General features: G+C 36.3%; 2 protein-coding genes across 3 annotated transcripts; one reads left to right on the top strand and one right to left on the bottom strand.

Moving 5' to 3' along the window:
- Positions 1-13: 13 nt before the first annotated feature.
- Positions 14-2,581, bottom strand: LOC124436279 (chromobox protein homolog 5-like). Of its 2 annotated transcripts, none has more exons than XM_046986194.1 (4): positions 2,441-2,581; positions 1,565-1,747; positions 801-930; positions 14-706 (listed from the first exon to the last, which is right to left on the bottom strand). In XM_046986194.1, the coding sequence occupies exons 1-4, from the start codon at positions 2,483-2,485 to the stop codon at positions 516-518; spliced, it is 549 nt and encodes a 182-aa protein (XP_046842150.1). In that variant the 5' UTR covers positions 2,486-2,581; the 3' UTR covers positions 14-515. The 2 variants fall into 2 exon arrangements, with proteins under 2 accessions (XP_046842150.1, XP_046842151.1); XM_046986195.1 differs by having other exon boundaries at positions 1,577-1,747.
- Positions 2,582-2,635: 54 nt separating this feature from the next.
- LOC124436970 (nuclear valosin-containing protein-like) lies at positions 2,636-17,458 on the top strand. The gene is given in 24 exon segments (XM_046986962.1): positions 2,636-2,850; positions 3,302-3,375; positions 3,611-3,660; positions 4,239-4,314; positions 4,847-4,934; positions 5,134-5,452; positions 6,668-6,735; positions 7,126-7,193; positions 7,195-7,475; positions 7,981-8,125; positions 9,154-9,291; positions 9,633-9,696; positions 9,856-9,886; positions 10,484-10,566; positions 11,351-11,473; positions 12,669-12,773; positions 12,989-13,051; positions 13,156-13,278; positions 14,058-14,157; positions 14,693-14,799; positions 16,211-16,287; positions 16,854-17,019; positions 17,101-17,162; positions 17,252-17,458. Coding segments are annotated over 23 exon segments (2,535 nt in total). The 5' UTR covers positions 2,636-2,709; the 3' UTR covers positions 17,146-17,162; positions 17,252-17,458.
- The last annotated feature ends 1,023 nt before the right edge of the window (positions 17,459-18,481 follow it).

The following is an 18,481-nucleotide window of genomic DNA, read 5'->3' as shown; positions in this document are numbered from 1 at the left end:
TAATGACACGTAATGGAAAATTGCAACAATTCCTTAAATAAAATCAATAATTACAATATTTGGGTAAAGTATACACATAATACCATAAAAGCTCCCTTTAACCTTATCTAAATAAAACCCATACGTATAGCTAAAAACATGAGAGTTGTTCAAAATCGTGATTTCGAAACACGTTTCAGCAACTTAGCGTGATGCACGTAAAGCTCGATCCACAAGTTCTAAAGCGAAAGTCAAAATAAATTGCAAATGGTTCTATTCGCAAGATCGTTCAATCTCACAACTGACTTATATGTATTTCAATTCGACCGATCTAAGATGGTAGCAGATAAGTTTTGAGTAAATCTTCTGCAAACGACCGTACAAACGGCTGAAAGCATGACCAGAAAGTCGGAAAGAAATTTGACGTCCACATACACATGTCATTCGAAACATCAAATTTTTGGCAGGTAAGTTGATAGTTGATTCCAACCGCCATGTATTCTTGTTATCTAGTAAAGCATCTTATTTTTTAATACTCAAACGTCAATGGACGACCCGACCGGTGCTACAAGCGCGAAAATAATCAGACAGAAAAGGACAACAACCGCTAGGACTCTCAAATGTGTTGTCTTTCTTTTCAAAACAACTTCGTTCTTCTCTTTGTTTTGGTGCGCTTCCTTTTCTTCTCGATGGATAAATTTCGATTCCTTGTGCCTCGACATTTCAGCTACAAAATGAAGTAATGACACAGTTTTATTAATAGTAATTGTAAAGTAACAAAAAGACAGAACAAGGCAAGACGGCCATCAAACGCAAACTACCTGAATTTTCTGATGACGGTGGTGGATGGACTCGATGCAATATCTGATATTCTTCTGCACCTTTCGACGTTGAATCAGATGATTTTGACGGGCTTTCTTCTTCGGTATAAAAACCATTAGCGCGACCTCTCTAAGGGAAGACAGACCGTTTTTCATCGCAAGTAAATGAAGAGATTTATCGGGCTTTTCCGCCCATCATACAACCATATCAGTTGAAAGCATTCTCCCACTGAATAAGCAAAGAAATATCAAGTAGCTACCGTGAGTGAGACTAAGGTCGTAAGAGTCACCTCTACGCTGTCGTTCTTGACAGTCATCCAGATTGGCAGTCATGGGGGCTTCCCTCACCCACCCCATTTATTATTTCATAGATTCATATGGCTTCTTAATTGTAGGTGCCTCTTTCTACCATTCCTATCAAAAAGTAGCAACAACTCCCATATCGTGATAGTCATCTAGCTTTGTGGATGTTGGTGCCTCCCTCTCCCATCCCTACTTTCATCTCTTATCACTGGTACAGTTATTCATGTGTCTCCCTCTGCCATCCTGTCTCTACCTCTCATCCCTTATACAGTCATGTCGCCTCACAGTTGTATGTGTCTCAATGTCCCATCCATGCCACCTCCTCTTATCCCTGCCACCTCCTCTTATCCATGCCACCTCTTCTTATCCCTGACACAGCCATCGGGAGACTATATTTTGTATATTTGGAGTGAAGAACAAACAATACTTTGAATTAAAAAAAAATTTAAATTTTACTGTACTCGACTTCTTGCCTTCATGCGATTCATTTCTTTTTCCCTTTTTTGAAATTGTCTAACAAGTTCTTGGCATTCATTCATGTTTTCCTCTGGTTCCCATGAATTTTCTTCTGATGAAAAACCCTTCCATTTTATCAGGTATTCAACCTTTCTCTCTCTCTTCCGTCTTGCTAGGATCTTCTCAACCTAGCATTCATGAAATATACAGCAAGAAGTGGATACATTCTCAAGCATATTTTTGTAGAAAAATATCTTGAAAAATTATGCATTGAAAACAGTGGTGCATGTAGCCAGCCTGCAAATTTGGTCCCGCCATGTAAATTTCTCATTAGAAAAATTCATCTCTTTAGAAATCTCTTGTTTTAACAGTTCACATGAGTGAACATCAAAACATTTACATTGCATCAACAAACTTGTGAGCTGGCTATGCGACTGATTGAAAAAAATATTTCATGTCAGAAGAGTAGCCTGCAAGTAAAACTATCAAAATTGAACTCTAGATTTACTGTATTTCATTCATAAATCTATGTGGGGGAAGAGGACAGCGATTCGAGAATATTTCTTTCATAATAACGACCTATAAAGTTATGCTATGCTCCAACAGTCTTGTTGCATATAAGTGCATTTGAATCTATCTAAAAAAATTGAATCAAATATCTTTGTACATGTTCTAGAGTTTGAGCTCACGATTGAGCTATGGATCAGAACCGCTTTTATGAAGTTTGTTTTTTAGTCATAAATAAACAGAACAAAATCGATTGTTATGAATTCTGAATCCCTCATCAACGACTACAAATGCCAACACAACACACAATCTAGAAGTAAAACGACATTGTATTTCTGCCACTCGAAATATTCCATAAAAGGTCGATGAAATACCTCAAAATTTTGATCGTCATATGCGTTGATCGATTTTTCTGCCATGTACAAAATTTAATGCAAGACACTGAAATTAAACAAAGTTTGATGATAAAAAAGTACACAATTTCGAAAGCTCCCTCCAGACGTATTATTTAACCTTCCCCCCCCGCTAAAGCTGCATCCTCCATGTTGCACCCCCGTGACATTTACACCTCGTGTTGCTTTAATGCTTTTGAACTTTTAATAAACAAACATGATCATGCATTAACACTATTTCTGTGGAGGAAATGAGAAAACAAAAAGCGAAGTCTTGCTCTCCGAAACCTTTTAGAGCTTGGACTCCTATGAGCACGACAAAAGGTTTGTTTGCCCCAAGACGTCGAGGAGGGTATACGAGTGATGTTCTGTTGCTTCCCAGATTAAAAGAGGTATTTTGTTTACAGTTTGTTCGGTTTTGTACGCGCTATGATTTATTTGACTGAGACAGAGGAATAGTGGCTGACCTGCTTCATAATGCCTTATTTATTCTGTGACCGAAACCGTCGCCTATCAACAAGCTACCTGTGTTGTTTATCTATTGAGAGAATTAATGTGTGCATCGCTGATGAATAGTCAAACCAAGAGGGAAATTTACTTCCTACATTCTGAGAAATTCTTGAAGCACCAAGTACAGTCATGAGTTGATATTGAGATAATGTTGGCCACTTTAAGAAGAACAGTGTCCTATCTCTTGTCTTGCCCACCTGTTGTATCAAAATTTAATGCCACTAATAACGAAATAGCGTGTTCATACTATAGATGTATTGTATTACATCCTCTCTTGCACCCCACTCAACACTTAGAAATAGTTTGTTGATGAATTGTTATGATGATTTGCAGTTTTTACATGGCTTTCTGTGGGAAAGAAAGCCATCAGTCGACGATGCTGTCGATTACTTACAAAAAACATACAGGTGCGTAAGGCTGATTTCTGCAAAAAGTTTTCAATTAATTTAGATGTCATTAGAATAATCATGGCTCTCTACATTAGCATGCGTAAGAGAAGTTTTCATTTCTCTCCCACGCCCTCCTCTTCTAAATGCCTACAGTCACATGTTGCTGTGTAAAATGTGCAAATTTATCACACTTGTCCTGGTGTAGGCAAGATCTTCAGAAGAAAGTTGACCTTTAACTCGTTCTCTTTTGTAGAGATTATTCAAGGAAAAAGAAAGCTCCTTTCAGGACAAGTGTTCAAATGAGTTAGTTGTACAGTTTATTTGGCTTAATACACGAAGGCTATTTGTCACAATACACTATACTGTGTTATAAAAGTTGTGAGAAAAATTTTAAAACTAGTGAAAATAAGATTGGCTTTGCCCTTATAAAAACTTTGACACAGTATAATGGAGAAATACCATCTCACTTTGTGCTGTATGTTTAACTAAATTAGTGGTTGCAGTAAGCCATCTCAGTGTTTCTATTGGTTGCAATATGCAATTACTGGCTGTTGTTATGGCAATCATATACAAAAATTCAATGGACTGGTCATACTGTTTGCTCCATATACTGTCGTAGGCCAATCTATTGAAATAAGGATTTTATGGTTGTTCGGCTAGTACAGCTATCGATGGTGTAGAGTGAAGTTTAAACTTTGTCCACAAAAATTCATTTCAACTGTACTATTGATTTTTTTTGCTTAAAATGGGGGGGGGGGGTCAAAATATTTCGTAGAGTGGTGAAATCTGATATTGAGGGTGAAAATTTGTAGGGAAAGACATTTCTTTTGTGTCGAACGAGACATTTATTAAGGATATTTGCCATTTTTCCTTGCTTTTAGTTTACGATGAATTGAAATGCAACGAGATGAAACTGAAAGCAGAGAAAAGAAAACGGTATGATGAAGACGATGCCTTGTAAGTGATATTTAGTCAAATTCTTTCCGCCCACATCGTTTTTAATTTTTGCAGAAAGGCTATTTTTATCTGCTCACTTTCTCTTTTTTTCTCTGTATTCTTTGCTTCTACCCGCTTTCCAAACGACTCTTTTTAATGGCCACCGCTCCCTTGCCCGATTGCGGATTCTTCGCATTTCGTCATTTGTTTTTTTCATTTTGTTTTTTTTTCATTGTGGTTTTTTCATTTTGGTTTTTTCATTTGGTTTTTTCATTGTGTTACAACCAAGGATAGCTTGCTCATTTTATGAATGATTTTACAATGTTTTGTTAATATAAAAGATAGCATCTTGTATTTCAAGCAAGTGTAATTCGTTAATGTTTTAATTAATATTAAAGATAGCATCTTGTATTACAGCAAGTGGTGACTCGTTCTTATCATGGTTAAGTTTTAAGATGGCAACTGAAATTGGAACGAATATAATTTTTTTGTTTTTTTTTCCGTATTTTTGTCAAATTTCATTTTGTTGACTTATGGGATGAATACTTTTCAGGTCAGACAAATGTAGTGCTGCAGAAGATACCGTGTCCTTTTCATCTGATTCTGAGTTATCTGAAGATGAGGAAGGAGATAGTCTTTGCGTAAGTAAGAAAATTTCGGAAGCTCTTGCACCTTTGCAGTTCTTTTCTTGACAAGTGTTAACGTTTAGTATAAGGTAGGTTACTGGTGTTTTTGAATAAATATGGTCAAGTATTACTTTTTCTTCCTTTATTTTTCATCAACCCTTTCTATGCCTTCTCTTATCTCCAAGTTGTCATAATTTTTGATGTATTATGTTAGACGGAAAATTTGGTGAACTGCTCCATGCACGAGATGTACCAAACATCAAACGCGAGAATTTCCGATGGCAAAACACCATCGACGATGGTTGAAGTGGAGACGAGTTCTCCAATGGAAAAAGGTTATTCCATTCACGACCATCTCCGAATGTCCGAAAACACGCCCGAGCTAGTTATTAAGAATGACGAGGAAAAGGAAGAAAAGGTTGAGAAGTATGGATCGAGTAAAGACAGAAGACGAAAAACACGTCGGACGTCGACGCTTTCAGATGAAACGAAGAAGAAGTCCAGTGTGAACAACAATCTTGTTGAAAGCAACGGTAGTGTACACGGCTTGAATTTGGATGTTTTCACGAAATTCCTTGCTACAAAAATATTCTTGTATCTCGAAGGAAATTTTCTCCAGAATTTATTTCATCATTTGCATTTGTCGTACGCGCTTGCTTCTATTTGATATCGAGTAAAAATTTTCACTGGAAAGTTTAGTTAATTTAGCAGGAACATTTGCATTTGTCGTACGTGCTTGTTTCCATTGGAAATTGATGAAAAATTTTCACTGGAAAGTTTAGTTAATTTAGCAGGAACATTTGCATTTGTCGTACGTGCTTGTTTCCATTGGAAATTGATGAAAAATTTTCACTGGAAAGTTTAGTTAGTTTAGCAGGAGCATTTGCATTTGTCGTACGTGCTTGTTTCCATTGGAAATTGATGAAAAATTTTCACTGGAAAGTTTAGTTGGTTTAGCAGGAACATTTGCATTTGTCGTACGTGCTTGTTTCCATTGGAAAATGATGAAAAATTTTCACTGGAAAGTTTAGTTAGTTTAGCAGAAACTTTCCCGTTGTTTGAAACTTACTGCCATGTAGTGACATTCTTCATCCATGTCTATTTTCTTCTTTGAATTATTCGCAGATGATTACCATTATAAATAATTGTGAACAAGTATGTTTGATTTATAACGTTTTAGTTAAATCCCGTGCACACGATCCGATTTGTCGGATCCGATTTTGTCGGATCCTAAAAAACGGATCCTGTGAACACATATAAAGCGAGCCTCCGACAGTCAGATCTGTCAATCTCAAATTCGGATGGATATAGAACTTGCTCTATTTTCATCCGACAAGATCGAAAGAAGCCGACTAGCCAAATTACATAGATTTGAAAAACTTGGAATCAAGATTCAAGATACGAAAAATATATTGATTGATATCCTGGACAACACAAATGGCTGTTCAAAGGACTGTAAATATCAAAACGAATGTAAATACAAAACTATTGGACCGTCTGAGCCCGCAACCAAAAAAACGGACCCGAAACAATCGGATCCGACAAATCGAATCGTGTGAACGGTCCTTTAGAATAATTCAATTTTACACGAGGCTTCAAACGTGAGAACATAATTAGATATTTATTGGGCATTGAATTCTGTGTAAAGAGAGTTTGAAGTTTCGATGATGACACGAAAAATTTGATAGTATCATGGCCATGCTTTTGTACTTCATACCATTTAATCACAATCGTTCTTGTTTGTATAGAAATCGAAATACCGCGCGTTCCTCTGATGAAATTTTCAGATCTCGGAGGCTGTAAAAATACGATCCAGGTGATTTGGTCTTTCTGAAATTATCCATTGTAGATCGAGCAATTGTTGTAAGGGCATTTACAGCAACTTTATCGAAACGTAATAGTGTTAGATACGAGGGACTCGTTTCTCGTCTCCATCCCACAAGGTATGACGGGAAACGGGGCTATATGATTGTGTCATTCAAGCTGAATTTTCTCTAAATTTTCCACTTATGATTTAAGAAGTTGCGTAAGCTCTTTTGTAAGTTGTGACAGTAACCATTATAACATGTGTTAAACGTTTATTTTTTTATTTTGACGACGACGACGTACGACGAGCAAAGAGTGCCATCTTTTACGAAGAGTTTCTCTCTTTAACTGTTAACATAAAAGTGCGCATGCGTCATGAATACATGTCGTTTCACATTAGGATGTTTGTAAGCTGTTGGTCCACATCAAACATCCGGAAGTATTTGACACCCTGGGGATCACTCCTCCGAGGGATTTTGCTCCACGGCCCACCAGGATGTGGAAAATCGTTGTTTGCTCACGCCATCGCTGGCGAACTCGACGTGCCGATTTTCAACGTCGCTTCGACCCAATTGATTTCTGGTATATCAGGCGAATCCGAGGGCAAGATTCGTGACGTGTTTCGACGCGCGTGGGATCATTCACCGTGTGTGTTGTTCATTGATGAAATCGATGCGATAACACCTAAACGTGAGAACGCATCGAAGGAAATGGAGCGACGTATTGTTGCACAATTGCTTTCTTGTTTGGGTTAGTTATGGCGAGGTTTTTCATTTCTTGTTTTTTTGTGATTGTCATTTGATTCATTTCATGATCAATCGAAAACCCAATTTCTTTCAATTTTTGCGTTTTGAACTTGAGGTTTTGCACCAGTGAAATGGTGAATCGTTTTTAAACTTAATGGCTGTAAATGAACACACCATAAAGTAAAATTATTGACAGAGGCGGACACTAGCAAACTTGGCAAAGATTTAAAATCTTGCGCCAAATCCCTCAAATCTCACGTACACAGTAACTGTGATGTTAAATAATAACTATTTGATACACTTCTGTACTGTACACGTACCAACAGACGCATTAAACCTTGTGTGTGTAGGATGATGTGTATGTACGTAGGAAACCTTATTTATAAAATTATACCAATAGGCATTTCCTGGAATCTTCCTTAAAATCTCATGCCTTGAGGACGAGCCCGCCCCCTAATATTTCATAAAGTGTCCGCGACTGTTTATTGACATGTGGTGTTTCATCGTAGATGAAATGAACAGAAACAAGGACGTTCGTGTGCTTGTGATTGGTGCAACAAACAGGCCTGACTCCCTTGATCCAGCTTTAAGACGCGCAGGAAGGTTTGATCGTGAGATACGAATGGGCATTCCTGATGAACGAGCAAGAGAAGAGTAAGTCGACAACACTTTAAAGTATGTTGGTTTTGCAATAACTACCTACATAATATGGATTGATTTCCTGATTGAGGGAATCAGACAATAGCGATGAACTATTTCTATTTGTTCTTTAGATTTTCTCATTTCTTTATTGTATTGTACTTTACATGTTTGTGGATGTTGATCGTCCAGGTTAGTAGAGTCCTGAGAAGGAATGTTGATGTTGATGTTGACTGACTTGTAGACAACATTAGCGGTAGTCATCTTCAGAGTCAATGAGAGAGTAAACGTCAGGTTTGCCGTATTTGTTGTCTGGTTCTTACGTCATTGTATTGTTTGTACAGAAAATGTGTCACTTGACTTTAAAGATGACTACCGCTAAGGTTGTCGAAACGTCAGTCAACATCAACAATCTTTCTCAGGAGTCTACCAACCTGGACGATCTACATCTACAAACATGTAACGATACTCCCGGGTTCAAACCATTCACTGTATTGTACTTTATTATTCTTTCAAGTTCCAACCAAACATAAATCTTAATCATACAGGTAATAGGTAGATATCGTTCTTGGTTCATAGTTGACATCCCTTAGAATATGGGACTTCGAAGAAGATGGTGGCTTTCTCATTTAATAACTGCCGTTGTGAAGGATTGATGTTTAAGAAAGGCACATTTGAATCATAGAAAAATTTGAACCATAGAAAAATTTGAATCATAGAAAAAATAATCTTTGAAGGAGTTGGCATTGCAAAGGAAACACTATGAGGTTTTGGTGTCGTCAAAACGAGTGATGCACGAAGCATTGCGATGTACAAAGAAGCATTTTTCCCCTTAGTTTCTAATCCTGCATTTGTGACTGCCAGGAGAACGTCAAATTTGAAAGTCTCGTTTGGAATCGCGTCTAGTCCATAAACACTTTTGCTTAAAGATTTCACCTGCGTTAAGATACTTTCAAGTATCAAACCTTTACGTTCGTGATGGTGTTGTTGTTGCTGTTGTATCAGCCGCTCATTTCTTTCTATTTTCATCTTTCTTTTTATAGAATTCTTTGTGTGCAGTGCAAAGGTCTAAAATTGCAAGAAGAGTTCGATTACAAGTCTTTGGCAAGTCAGACGCCCGGATTTGTTGGTGCTGACCTAACCGCTCTTGTACGAGAAGCGGCAATGTGTGCTGTAACCAGGTTAGTTTGCTGAATTCTTTCAGTGTGTGAGCTTATATGACTGTTGTTACTCTCAAGTCGTTATATAATTTGGGAATAAACAATTTAATAAAATAAACCGAATTACAATTTACTACTTTCAAATTACATTAAGGACCGTTTGGTCCCACGTACAAGATTCAACAACAATTTGTCTTTTACTCTAACAACAACACCCTTTTTTTAAACGTCACTTCCTGCTCCTCATTCCGTCCAAAGCGGCAATTCATACGGTAGCCACAACTGGTGCTCATGTTTCCAGTCCGCTGGAAAGCAAAATGCGCGATTTGATGTGCTCGCTCACATCATTCTTTCATTTCTAGGATATTTAACGAAAGTGAAACAGGATGCTCTGAAAACCATTCAATGGTACTACGAAACTCGACGGTAAACAATCGCGTTATTTTCATCAACACTAACTAGCTTTCGATGCATTATTTAGAATGTTCTTAGTTCATTTAACTTGGAAACGATCCCCTCAATTTGAATGTTTTTCTGAAATTGAAAGATAAGGCATTTTGACTTTTGTTTTCTTTTTCGGCCTAGAATTTGACGGACCCTAATAAACAGAAAAGTGGTAAGTGCTTACAATCACACTGATGGGCTATTCTTCCTCCTCTCGTGTGTGACATTCACATGGTAATGCTGTTGTTCGCTGGCTTCGAGCATAGACAAATAATTACGATATTGCAAAGTGTATGATTTTTATTTATTGAATCATAGGTTGACTTTTTCTGAAAACCTATGTCGTAATAGATTTCACTATCATTCTCTGGGATGCAAAGGGAAATGTGCTACGTCACGTGGGAAATGTGCTGCGTCACGTGGGAAATATGCTACGTCACGTGTGTCACTGAAATGGACATGTTAAATTGTATAACACCCTTACCATGCAGGCTCTCTTTGAGAGAATTGTCCCTGATCCATATTCACAAGCCTTGAGAAACGTCAAGCAAGACTTGTTTTACTTTGGTTTAATTTTGCATCACGTGTAACACTATAATCGTCCTCGTTCGTGCGGTTGCACCTTTGATAGTTATCAATGTCACATAATGATAGAAAAGCATTTTAAATCGATCAATTTTTTGCTTCGTTCTCTTTGTGAATTTTTTTACGACCATTTGTAGTTTTTCACGTTTTGTTTGTTGATTTTACACAAAAATTGTATTTGCAGTCATGGATTTGTTCAAAAGCAGTGAAGCTATTTTTACCGAAAACCAACTTAAAGACTTATGTATTACAATGGACGACTTTAAGGTATATACACACATGTCCTTGACTTAAAGAAAAACAATTTATGTTTGAGAGCAACTGCACGAAAAAGAATTCGAATGAACGCTTTGTTTTTCCTTGTCGAACTTCTGTGCTAAAGAAACCAAATCAAAGGGAAATTAATATATTATTTAATACGAAGCTCTAGCCTAGTATTGATTATGATTCTTTGAACATTGTTATATTGAAATTTGTCGCTAAATATTTGATGAAATGTAATAGTACGATATCTAGCTTTGTTGTGCTTGTATTATTTTGTTTAAATGAGCAGACTTCTTTTAATTGAGATACATACTTTATTGAGCTTTCAAAATGTAGCTACGAGTTTTCAGAACGAACGTTATTGAAATTGTATTAGTGAGATCTAAGATATCATTTTGTGTAATGTGTATTATTCATATCGTCACTATATGTGTACTTTTACGTATACCTAAGTCATTTTTTGGGAGTTTTGACAAAACGAGAAAAGAATTGATATAATTGTTTTAAACTTTTAATTGAACATCATATATTGAACATTGTTGAGTCCTTTTGAAGGTCAATTGACTTCTTCAATAAATACAGAGCCCAATCCCTCAGTTGGCAAAATAATAGTTTATGGCGAAAATACTAAATTGATAGAACATGACTTTGGCAAAAAAAAAGTTGATTTTACAAATTGCTGAACGGTTTTACACTATTGCCTACTAATAGATGTTGTGTGTGTTTACGTTTTTGTTGGAGTAGCTGTATTGAATATGTTTATGAATAATCCTTGTTTTTCCACTAGCAAGCATTACGTGATGTTCAACCCTCAGCTAAGCGTGAAGGTTTTGCTACAATCCCAGACGTCACGTGGGAAGATGTCGGCGCATTAGAAGATGTCAGGGAAGAGTTGACGATGGCTATAATAGTATGTTATTGATTTTACATAGAAATTGATGTCGGCAGTCGTTGCGTTGCGTTAAAATGTAATCTATGATGGATTTGAAAGTTCGCTGTGTTAACTAGTGGATCTTTCTCCCTAGAGACTACCAAATGTTCTGAAAAGAAATGTTTTAGAAGTGCTGTGCATTTTGCATTTCGGCAGACAACTCGTCAGGTGTCAACGTCTGCTATCTGTTAAGGGTGAATCAACTTTTATTTATATCAGTCATCAAAATAAAGCCAACTTCAAATGAACTGCGTCTGTCGACAAACGACCGGATCATTAAGCTTCCATTGATTAGCGCCTCCATTGTTTTCAGAAAAAAGCCGACCTGCATTTGTTTAGCATACGAAATTTATCTTCTGCAAGAGCGTAGGAAGATTGATAATTGGGGGGGGAGGTCATATTCATATATTCATGTCATAATCCTTCGAAAACAATGGATTCAAAAGAACTTAACTCTGTATATCATACATATATGAATATTAGCCCCCAATTATCGATCTTCCTACGCCATGATCATCTGTGTGTGCGTCAGCACAGGATTTATTTGAAAGAAGGTGTGTGCCTATTGCTGCAGTCACACTCTATGTCGTGATGTTGTCGACGCTTCCCAACTGTTTTTTTACGCGTTGGCAAAGTCTTGTTGGGTGTAGTCCTAGGAACATAGAGTCATGCTTTCACTCTTTTGAATGTTGCGAATAATGCTAGGGTGAATCAACTTTTGAATGTTGCGAATAGTGCTAGGGTGAATCAACTTTTGAATGTTGCGAATAGTGCTAGGTGAATCAACTTTGAATGTTGCGAATAGTGCTAGGTGAATCAACTTTGAATGTTGCGAATAATGCTAGGTGAATCAACTTTGAATGTTGCAATAGTTAGTGAATCAACTTTTCTTTCATCATCAAAACAACTGATGAAAATATAAGTTGATTCACCTTTAACAGATGGCAGACGTTGCCACCTGACGAAATGCATGGTGTATTCGATCTTCTCCCTTTAAACTACATACTGCCAAAACTAGTCTTTTTCAGTTGAGCTATCCATTCGCAAAAACCTGTTGATGAACGATGTAACAGATGCTTCCCTTTAAATAAGTGTTTGCACATGCGCACTTGCAGTATGTCTACGTTTACGAGAATAAAAATGTAACTGAGAAGTAATCCTGTGTTTGCTCTAGGCTCCCGTACGTCACCGCGAGGCTTTCAATGAACTTGGTCTGACCAATCCCCCCGGAATATTACTGGCCGGACCACCTGGATGTGGGAAAACGTTACTTGCTAAGGTATTGTCCCATTAGAATGCTTCTTAGCTTTATAGACGGGGAGGGCAGCAGTCCCACGTTATGGACTCACTTACCTGGGAAATTCTTTAGTTGTACGTGGTCTAGTTATGTGAAGTTATTGCCTTGTTGCAGACAAATTCCTCAAATTACCGTCCCTTCAAGTACATTTAAACAAATTTTTATCATATCCGAAGTGTATTTTTGTGTGTTTGTAGGCCATCGCCAACGAATCTGGGATCAACTTTATTTCCGTGAAAGGACCAGAACTTTTGAACATGGTACGTCTCGCTTAATGTGCTCATCTTCCTTTCATTTTTCTCACACGGAATGTAGCGATCTTTTTATCGGTATTTTGTCGTTATTTTGTCGGTATTTTTGACAGTATGTCGGTGAAAGCGAAAGAGCCGTACGTCAAGTGTTTCAACGTGCCCGCAACTCAGCACCATGTGTGATCTTCTTTGACGAACTGGATGCGCTGTGTCCACGACGATCGCTTAGCAACGAGGTATTTGAAACATAAATTATTGTAAGAGGTATTTGGAATAAAATGTTTGAATGATTCATGTTTTAAATATTATTACATGAAGTTTCATGTTGATAGATGTTGATCATCCAGGTTAGGGAAGTCCTAAGAAGGACTGTGGGTGTTGGTGTTGACTAACGTTTTGATGTTTTGACTCTTGACTTTGAAGTGATAACCGGCAACGGAGTTAGAGCTTTTACGGGAGGGAGTGCTGGACACTGCCTATTTTTCTACGAAATGTCAATATACCAAACAATAAGTAAAAGTCGTTTGTGTTAATGAAGCACGCTTCCAAAAATATCTCTCGACCATGGTGTAAAAGTAAGATAATTTAACAAAAAAAGTGTGATATGGCATGATGACAACCACAAAGTCACAACCGAAATCCAATTCAAAGTGTGGAAAAACTCTTCCCCGAAAAAAATCCTACTAGATCCATCCCTGATCTAAAGGTCAGTCCATACTAATACCAACCATCAAAATCATCCAGAATCAAATCTGGTCTAATGATCAGTCTATACTAATACAACCATCAAATTCATCCTAAGTCAATCCCTGATCTAAAGGTCAGTCCATGCTAATATGAACCATTATTCTCAGGACTGCACCAACTTGGACGATGAACATCTTCAAACATGTGACCATAATCCTGGGTTGAAACCATTTTATTTAAAGAAAGGTTTTCTTAGCAGAGATTTAAAGCTCAATGATGTGATACCGTCATTTAATGGCACTGTATATTTGATCAAAATATCTTTCAGTCGACGGCTAGCGCACGTGTTGTTAATCAGTTGTTGACGGAAATGGATGGTCTGGAGACAAGGAAACAGGTTTTCATCATGGCAGCAACCAACAGACCTGGTAATTTTCCTTCTTAGTTTATGATAGAATGAAGTTTTTTGTGCTGAGGCTTTACGTAAAAAAGGGTAAACCTCTACTACTATGTACACATGCTTGTTCCACATAGTAATGTCTTTTGTAAATCATTTTCCTAGAAGCTTAAACATTTTCAATCACGACCTCAAATAATTATCGGCATGTTGATAAATCGTATGATTTTTTTTTTGATAAATCCCATCTAGAATATCGTCTAGCGTTTTGAAGCCAATGTAATAAAATGCGGACTTGATTATTCAGACATCTTCTTGAACCTTTGACTACGCTTTGATGTTTGAACAATTCCATATATCTTGAGTGGTTTTAAAGCCAAAGTACCAAATGGACTGTTTGCCTCCATCTTAGAGATTTTAGTGTTTTCATCTTCCTCCGCATTTTCCTTCAAATTTAAACAATTCCAGACATCATGAGTGGTTTTGAAAATAAAGTTCTTCTTTAAAAGATTGTCGGTGATTTGATATCGCTCAGATCTATTTCCTTCAAATTTAAACTTTTCCAGATATCATTGATCCAGCTATATTGCGACCTGGGCGCCTTGATAAAACACTTTACGTTGGTTTACCGCAAGAGAAAGATAGATTAGCGATCTTGAACACTTTAACGAAGGTATGCATACTGCCGAATATTTTATTGAATATGTCTGAAAACTCTCAAAGACGATTTAAGTCGCATATGCTGAGGGATATTAATGTGATCAAGGGAAATTTCTTCTTAGCTAAGTTGGAAATGATATCAAGATTTTGATGGATCCTGTAGGACTTATAGGAACTTATAATGATCTTATAAGTTTTATAAAACTAAATTTTACATCAAAGTTTTCTGTTTGTACTGTATTGAGCATTTTAAATGTCTTGGTGATTTTGTCTGTTAAACTCCATTAACATCATTGATTCTCAGCGTTTTCTAAAATATCATATTCGTTAGTACAACGATTTGCTATATACATGTGAAGATGAATATATGTGTAGGTATCAAAGATACATATTCTACAACACACTCTTGACAAAAACTACTATTACCAAGAGTTAATTATGTTTATGTAATGTGATATCATAGTGATGTTACTTGCATAATGACAAGGCTAAATATCTCTAGGTAAAATTGAATTTCTCTAGGTAAAATTGAATTTCTCTAGGTAAAATGAAATACCTTTAGGTAAAGTTAAGCATCTCTAGATAAAGTTAAACATCTCTTGCTAAAGTTAAATATCTCTAGGTAAAGTTAAACATCTCTTGCTAAAGTTAAATATCTTTAGTTAAAGTTAAACATCTCTAGGTAAAGTTAAACATCTCTTGCTAAAGTTAAATATCTCTAGGTAAAGTTAAACATCTCTAGGTAAAGTTAAACATCCCTAGGTAAAGTTAAATATCTTTAGTTAAAGTTAAACATCTCTAGGTAAAGTTAAACATCTCTTGCTAAAGTTAAATATCCCTAGGTAAAGTTAAACATCCTAGGTAAAGTTAAATATCTTTAGTTAAAGTTAAGCATCTCTAGATAAAGTTAAACATCTCTTGCTAAAGTTAAATATCTTTAGTTAAAGTTAAACATCTCTAGGTAAAGTTAAACATCTCTAGGTAAAGATAAATATCCCTAGGTAAAGTTAAACATCTCTAGGTAAAGTTAAACATCTCTAGGTAAAGTTAAACATCCCTAGGTAAAGTTAAACATCTCTAGGTAAAGTTAAACATCTCTTGGTAAAGTTAAACATCTCTAGGTAAATTTAAACATCTCTAGGTAAAGATAAATATCTCTAGGTAAAGTTAAACATCTCTAGGTAAAATTAAACATCTCTAGGTAAAGATAAATATCTCTAGGTAAAGCTAAATACGTTGATCAATGTTGAATATCATAATTTTACTGAAGTTTCATTGCCATTATGAAACTATGCTGTAAATTTTGCTTTCGTAAGTATTTTAATATTGATCCATATTGGCTGTCGTCACTTTAACTGTACATTTTGTTTCAAATTATTCCGCCCTCCGTTTGTACTACTTGCTTTTGTCACACCCTCCTGTAGGGTGGATCGAAGCCAAGACTTGGCAACGATGTGGATTTGAAGGCAATCGCTTCGGATGGTCGCTGTGAAGGATTTTCGTAAGTTTCGAATGCTCATGTTTGATTCTCAGAAATTGACGGGTGTGTTTTCGGTTAGGAATCACCACAAAATGTTTAAAGATAAAAATTTTCCTTAGGTAAAGTATAAGCGTTTTGAATTAGGAATCACTACAAAATGTTTAAAGATAGAAATATTCCTTAGGTAAAGTATAAGCGTTTTGAATTAGGAATCACCGCAAATGTGTAAAGATAAAAATATTCCTTAGGTAAAGTATAAGCGTTTTGAATTAAGAATCACTACAAAATGTTTAAAGATAGAAATATTTCTTAGGTAAAGTATAAGCGTTTTGAATTAGGAATCACCACAAAATGTTTAAAGATAAAAATATTCCTTACGTAAAGTATAAGCGTTTTGAATTTCTAGTAATCTTTGTAGCAATGCATTCTGACACACCCTAACTCTGCTACTGGTTTTTACCGAATCGATAAACAAAGAAAAAAACTTTCGAGGCAGGGCTAGTCATATATAAGTTGCTGCAAACTGTACACTAATTCACTGACGATTGCATGCTCACGACGAACGAGTTCTTTCTATTTTCATTCAGAGGTGCTGATCTTTCTGCTTTGATTCGAGAAGCGTGCGTTAACGCATTGCGCGACTGTATTAAAGGTAGTCAATCTGACGAGAATCAAAACGGCGTTTCCGCTGTCGTATTCGAGAAACATTTTGAAGGAGCTTTTGAAAAGATCAAGGCTTCCGTCTCACAGAAAGTATGTTCATTGTACGCGTTTAGTTTTAGATGTTGCGTATCCAACTTGTCCTGTATCTGACGTCGTTTCTGTTTATTCTAGGAAAAACACGTGTACGAAAACATGCTTGAAAGAACAGGAAAATAAGAAGGCAGTTTTCGTATGTAAGAGAAGTGATACTTTTCATATTCATTTCAAAATTCATCATTTTCATCAAACGTTCCATTTTATTGGTCGTTCTATATGATTATAGATGGCGTAATGTACAAGAAGATCAACACAGTGGCGAATTCAGGGCAGGTCAAAATTCATTAAAGCATTTAATTTTGTATTCTTAATACATTAAGAACAACTTTGTTGGTAGGAAATTTCTCAAGAATATATAATTATTTAAATTATTACCAATAACGTTTGCGATAATGTAGCTAGTTTTAATTGGAAATGTATTTGTGGCGAAGTATTCTGGCGAACCCTCGATCCGCTACTAAGTCAGGGTGATGGACTTTGCGGTGCGTGAGAAAGATAAGTTCTTTCTGTATGAGTTGAAAGTTTGAAAAGTGTGACAGCTTCTTGGTGGTGATTGTTCAGTTCAAAAGGTGACAGCTTCTTGTTAGTCATTGATTAGTTCAAAAACTGACAGCTTCTTGTTGGTCATTGACTAGTTCGAAAAGTGACAGCTTCTTGTTGGTCATTGATTAGTTCGAAAAGTGACAGCTTCTTGTTGGTCATTGTTTAGTTCAAAAACTGACAGCTTCTTGTTGGTCATTGTTTAGTTCAAAAACTGACAGCTTCTTGTTGGTCATTGATTAGTTCAAAAACTGACAGCTTCTTGTTGGTCATTGATTAGTTCAAAAACTTACAGTTTCTTGTTGGTCATTGATTTGAAATATGCCCAAAAATCTGTAATATTCGTTGTCGAGCTTCCAATGCACGAGGTCCTTGGTTCGTCCCGTTGATGGTGTTGGTATGGATTGTAGCTTCAGGATTGAGTACAAGGTTTGAGGTTAGAGAGAGTTTAAGGGCGCTCTGTTTACCCTGAGGTTCTTGACTATTAAAATGACTCCTCCGGGTGTCATAGAAAAATTTGAGCAAAAGACTTAGTTCATTAAAGCGCAAAATTTTTTGTAGCTCCTTTGCTTGCTTGATTTTTTTCTGAAATTATACTGAAATTATTTCTGAATAATATTTCTGAAATTATAAAGTGTCGCATTCCGTTCTCAAATATTCAGCGAGAGAATTGCTGATGTCACATTTTGTGGACAGCATTACCTAGGAAATGACGACTTTATTAAATGTTGTCCCGTATAAAATAAGGCCTTTTCCAAATGAAATAATGACTTTTTAAATACATGTGATTACATTTGATTTCATTAACTTCATTGAAAACATTCGACTATGAAATGACAGCTTTATTTAATGTTGTCTTCTATGGAAGGACGACTTCTTGAAGTGTGACTGGGTGTGTTCACAGAAACTAGGGAAA

This window comes from Xenia sp. Carnegie-2017, unplaced genomic scaffold (assembly GCF_021976095.1).
Source record: "Xenia sp. Carnegie-2017 unplaced genomic scaffold, XeniaSp_v1 HiC_scaffold_16, whole genome shotgun sequence".
Classification (NCBI taxonomy): Eukaryota; Metazoa; Cnidaria; class Anthozoa; order Malacalcyonacea; family Xeniidae; genus Xenia; species Xenia sp. Carnegie-2017.
This window is presented reverse-complemented; position numbering and strand designations above follow the sequence as displayed.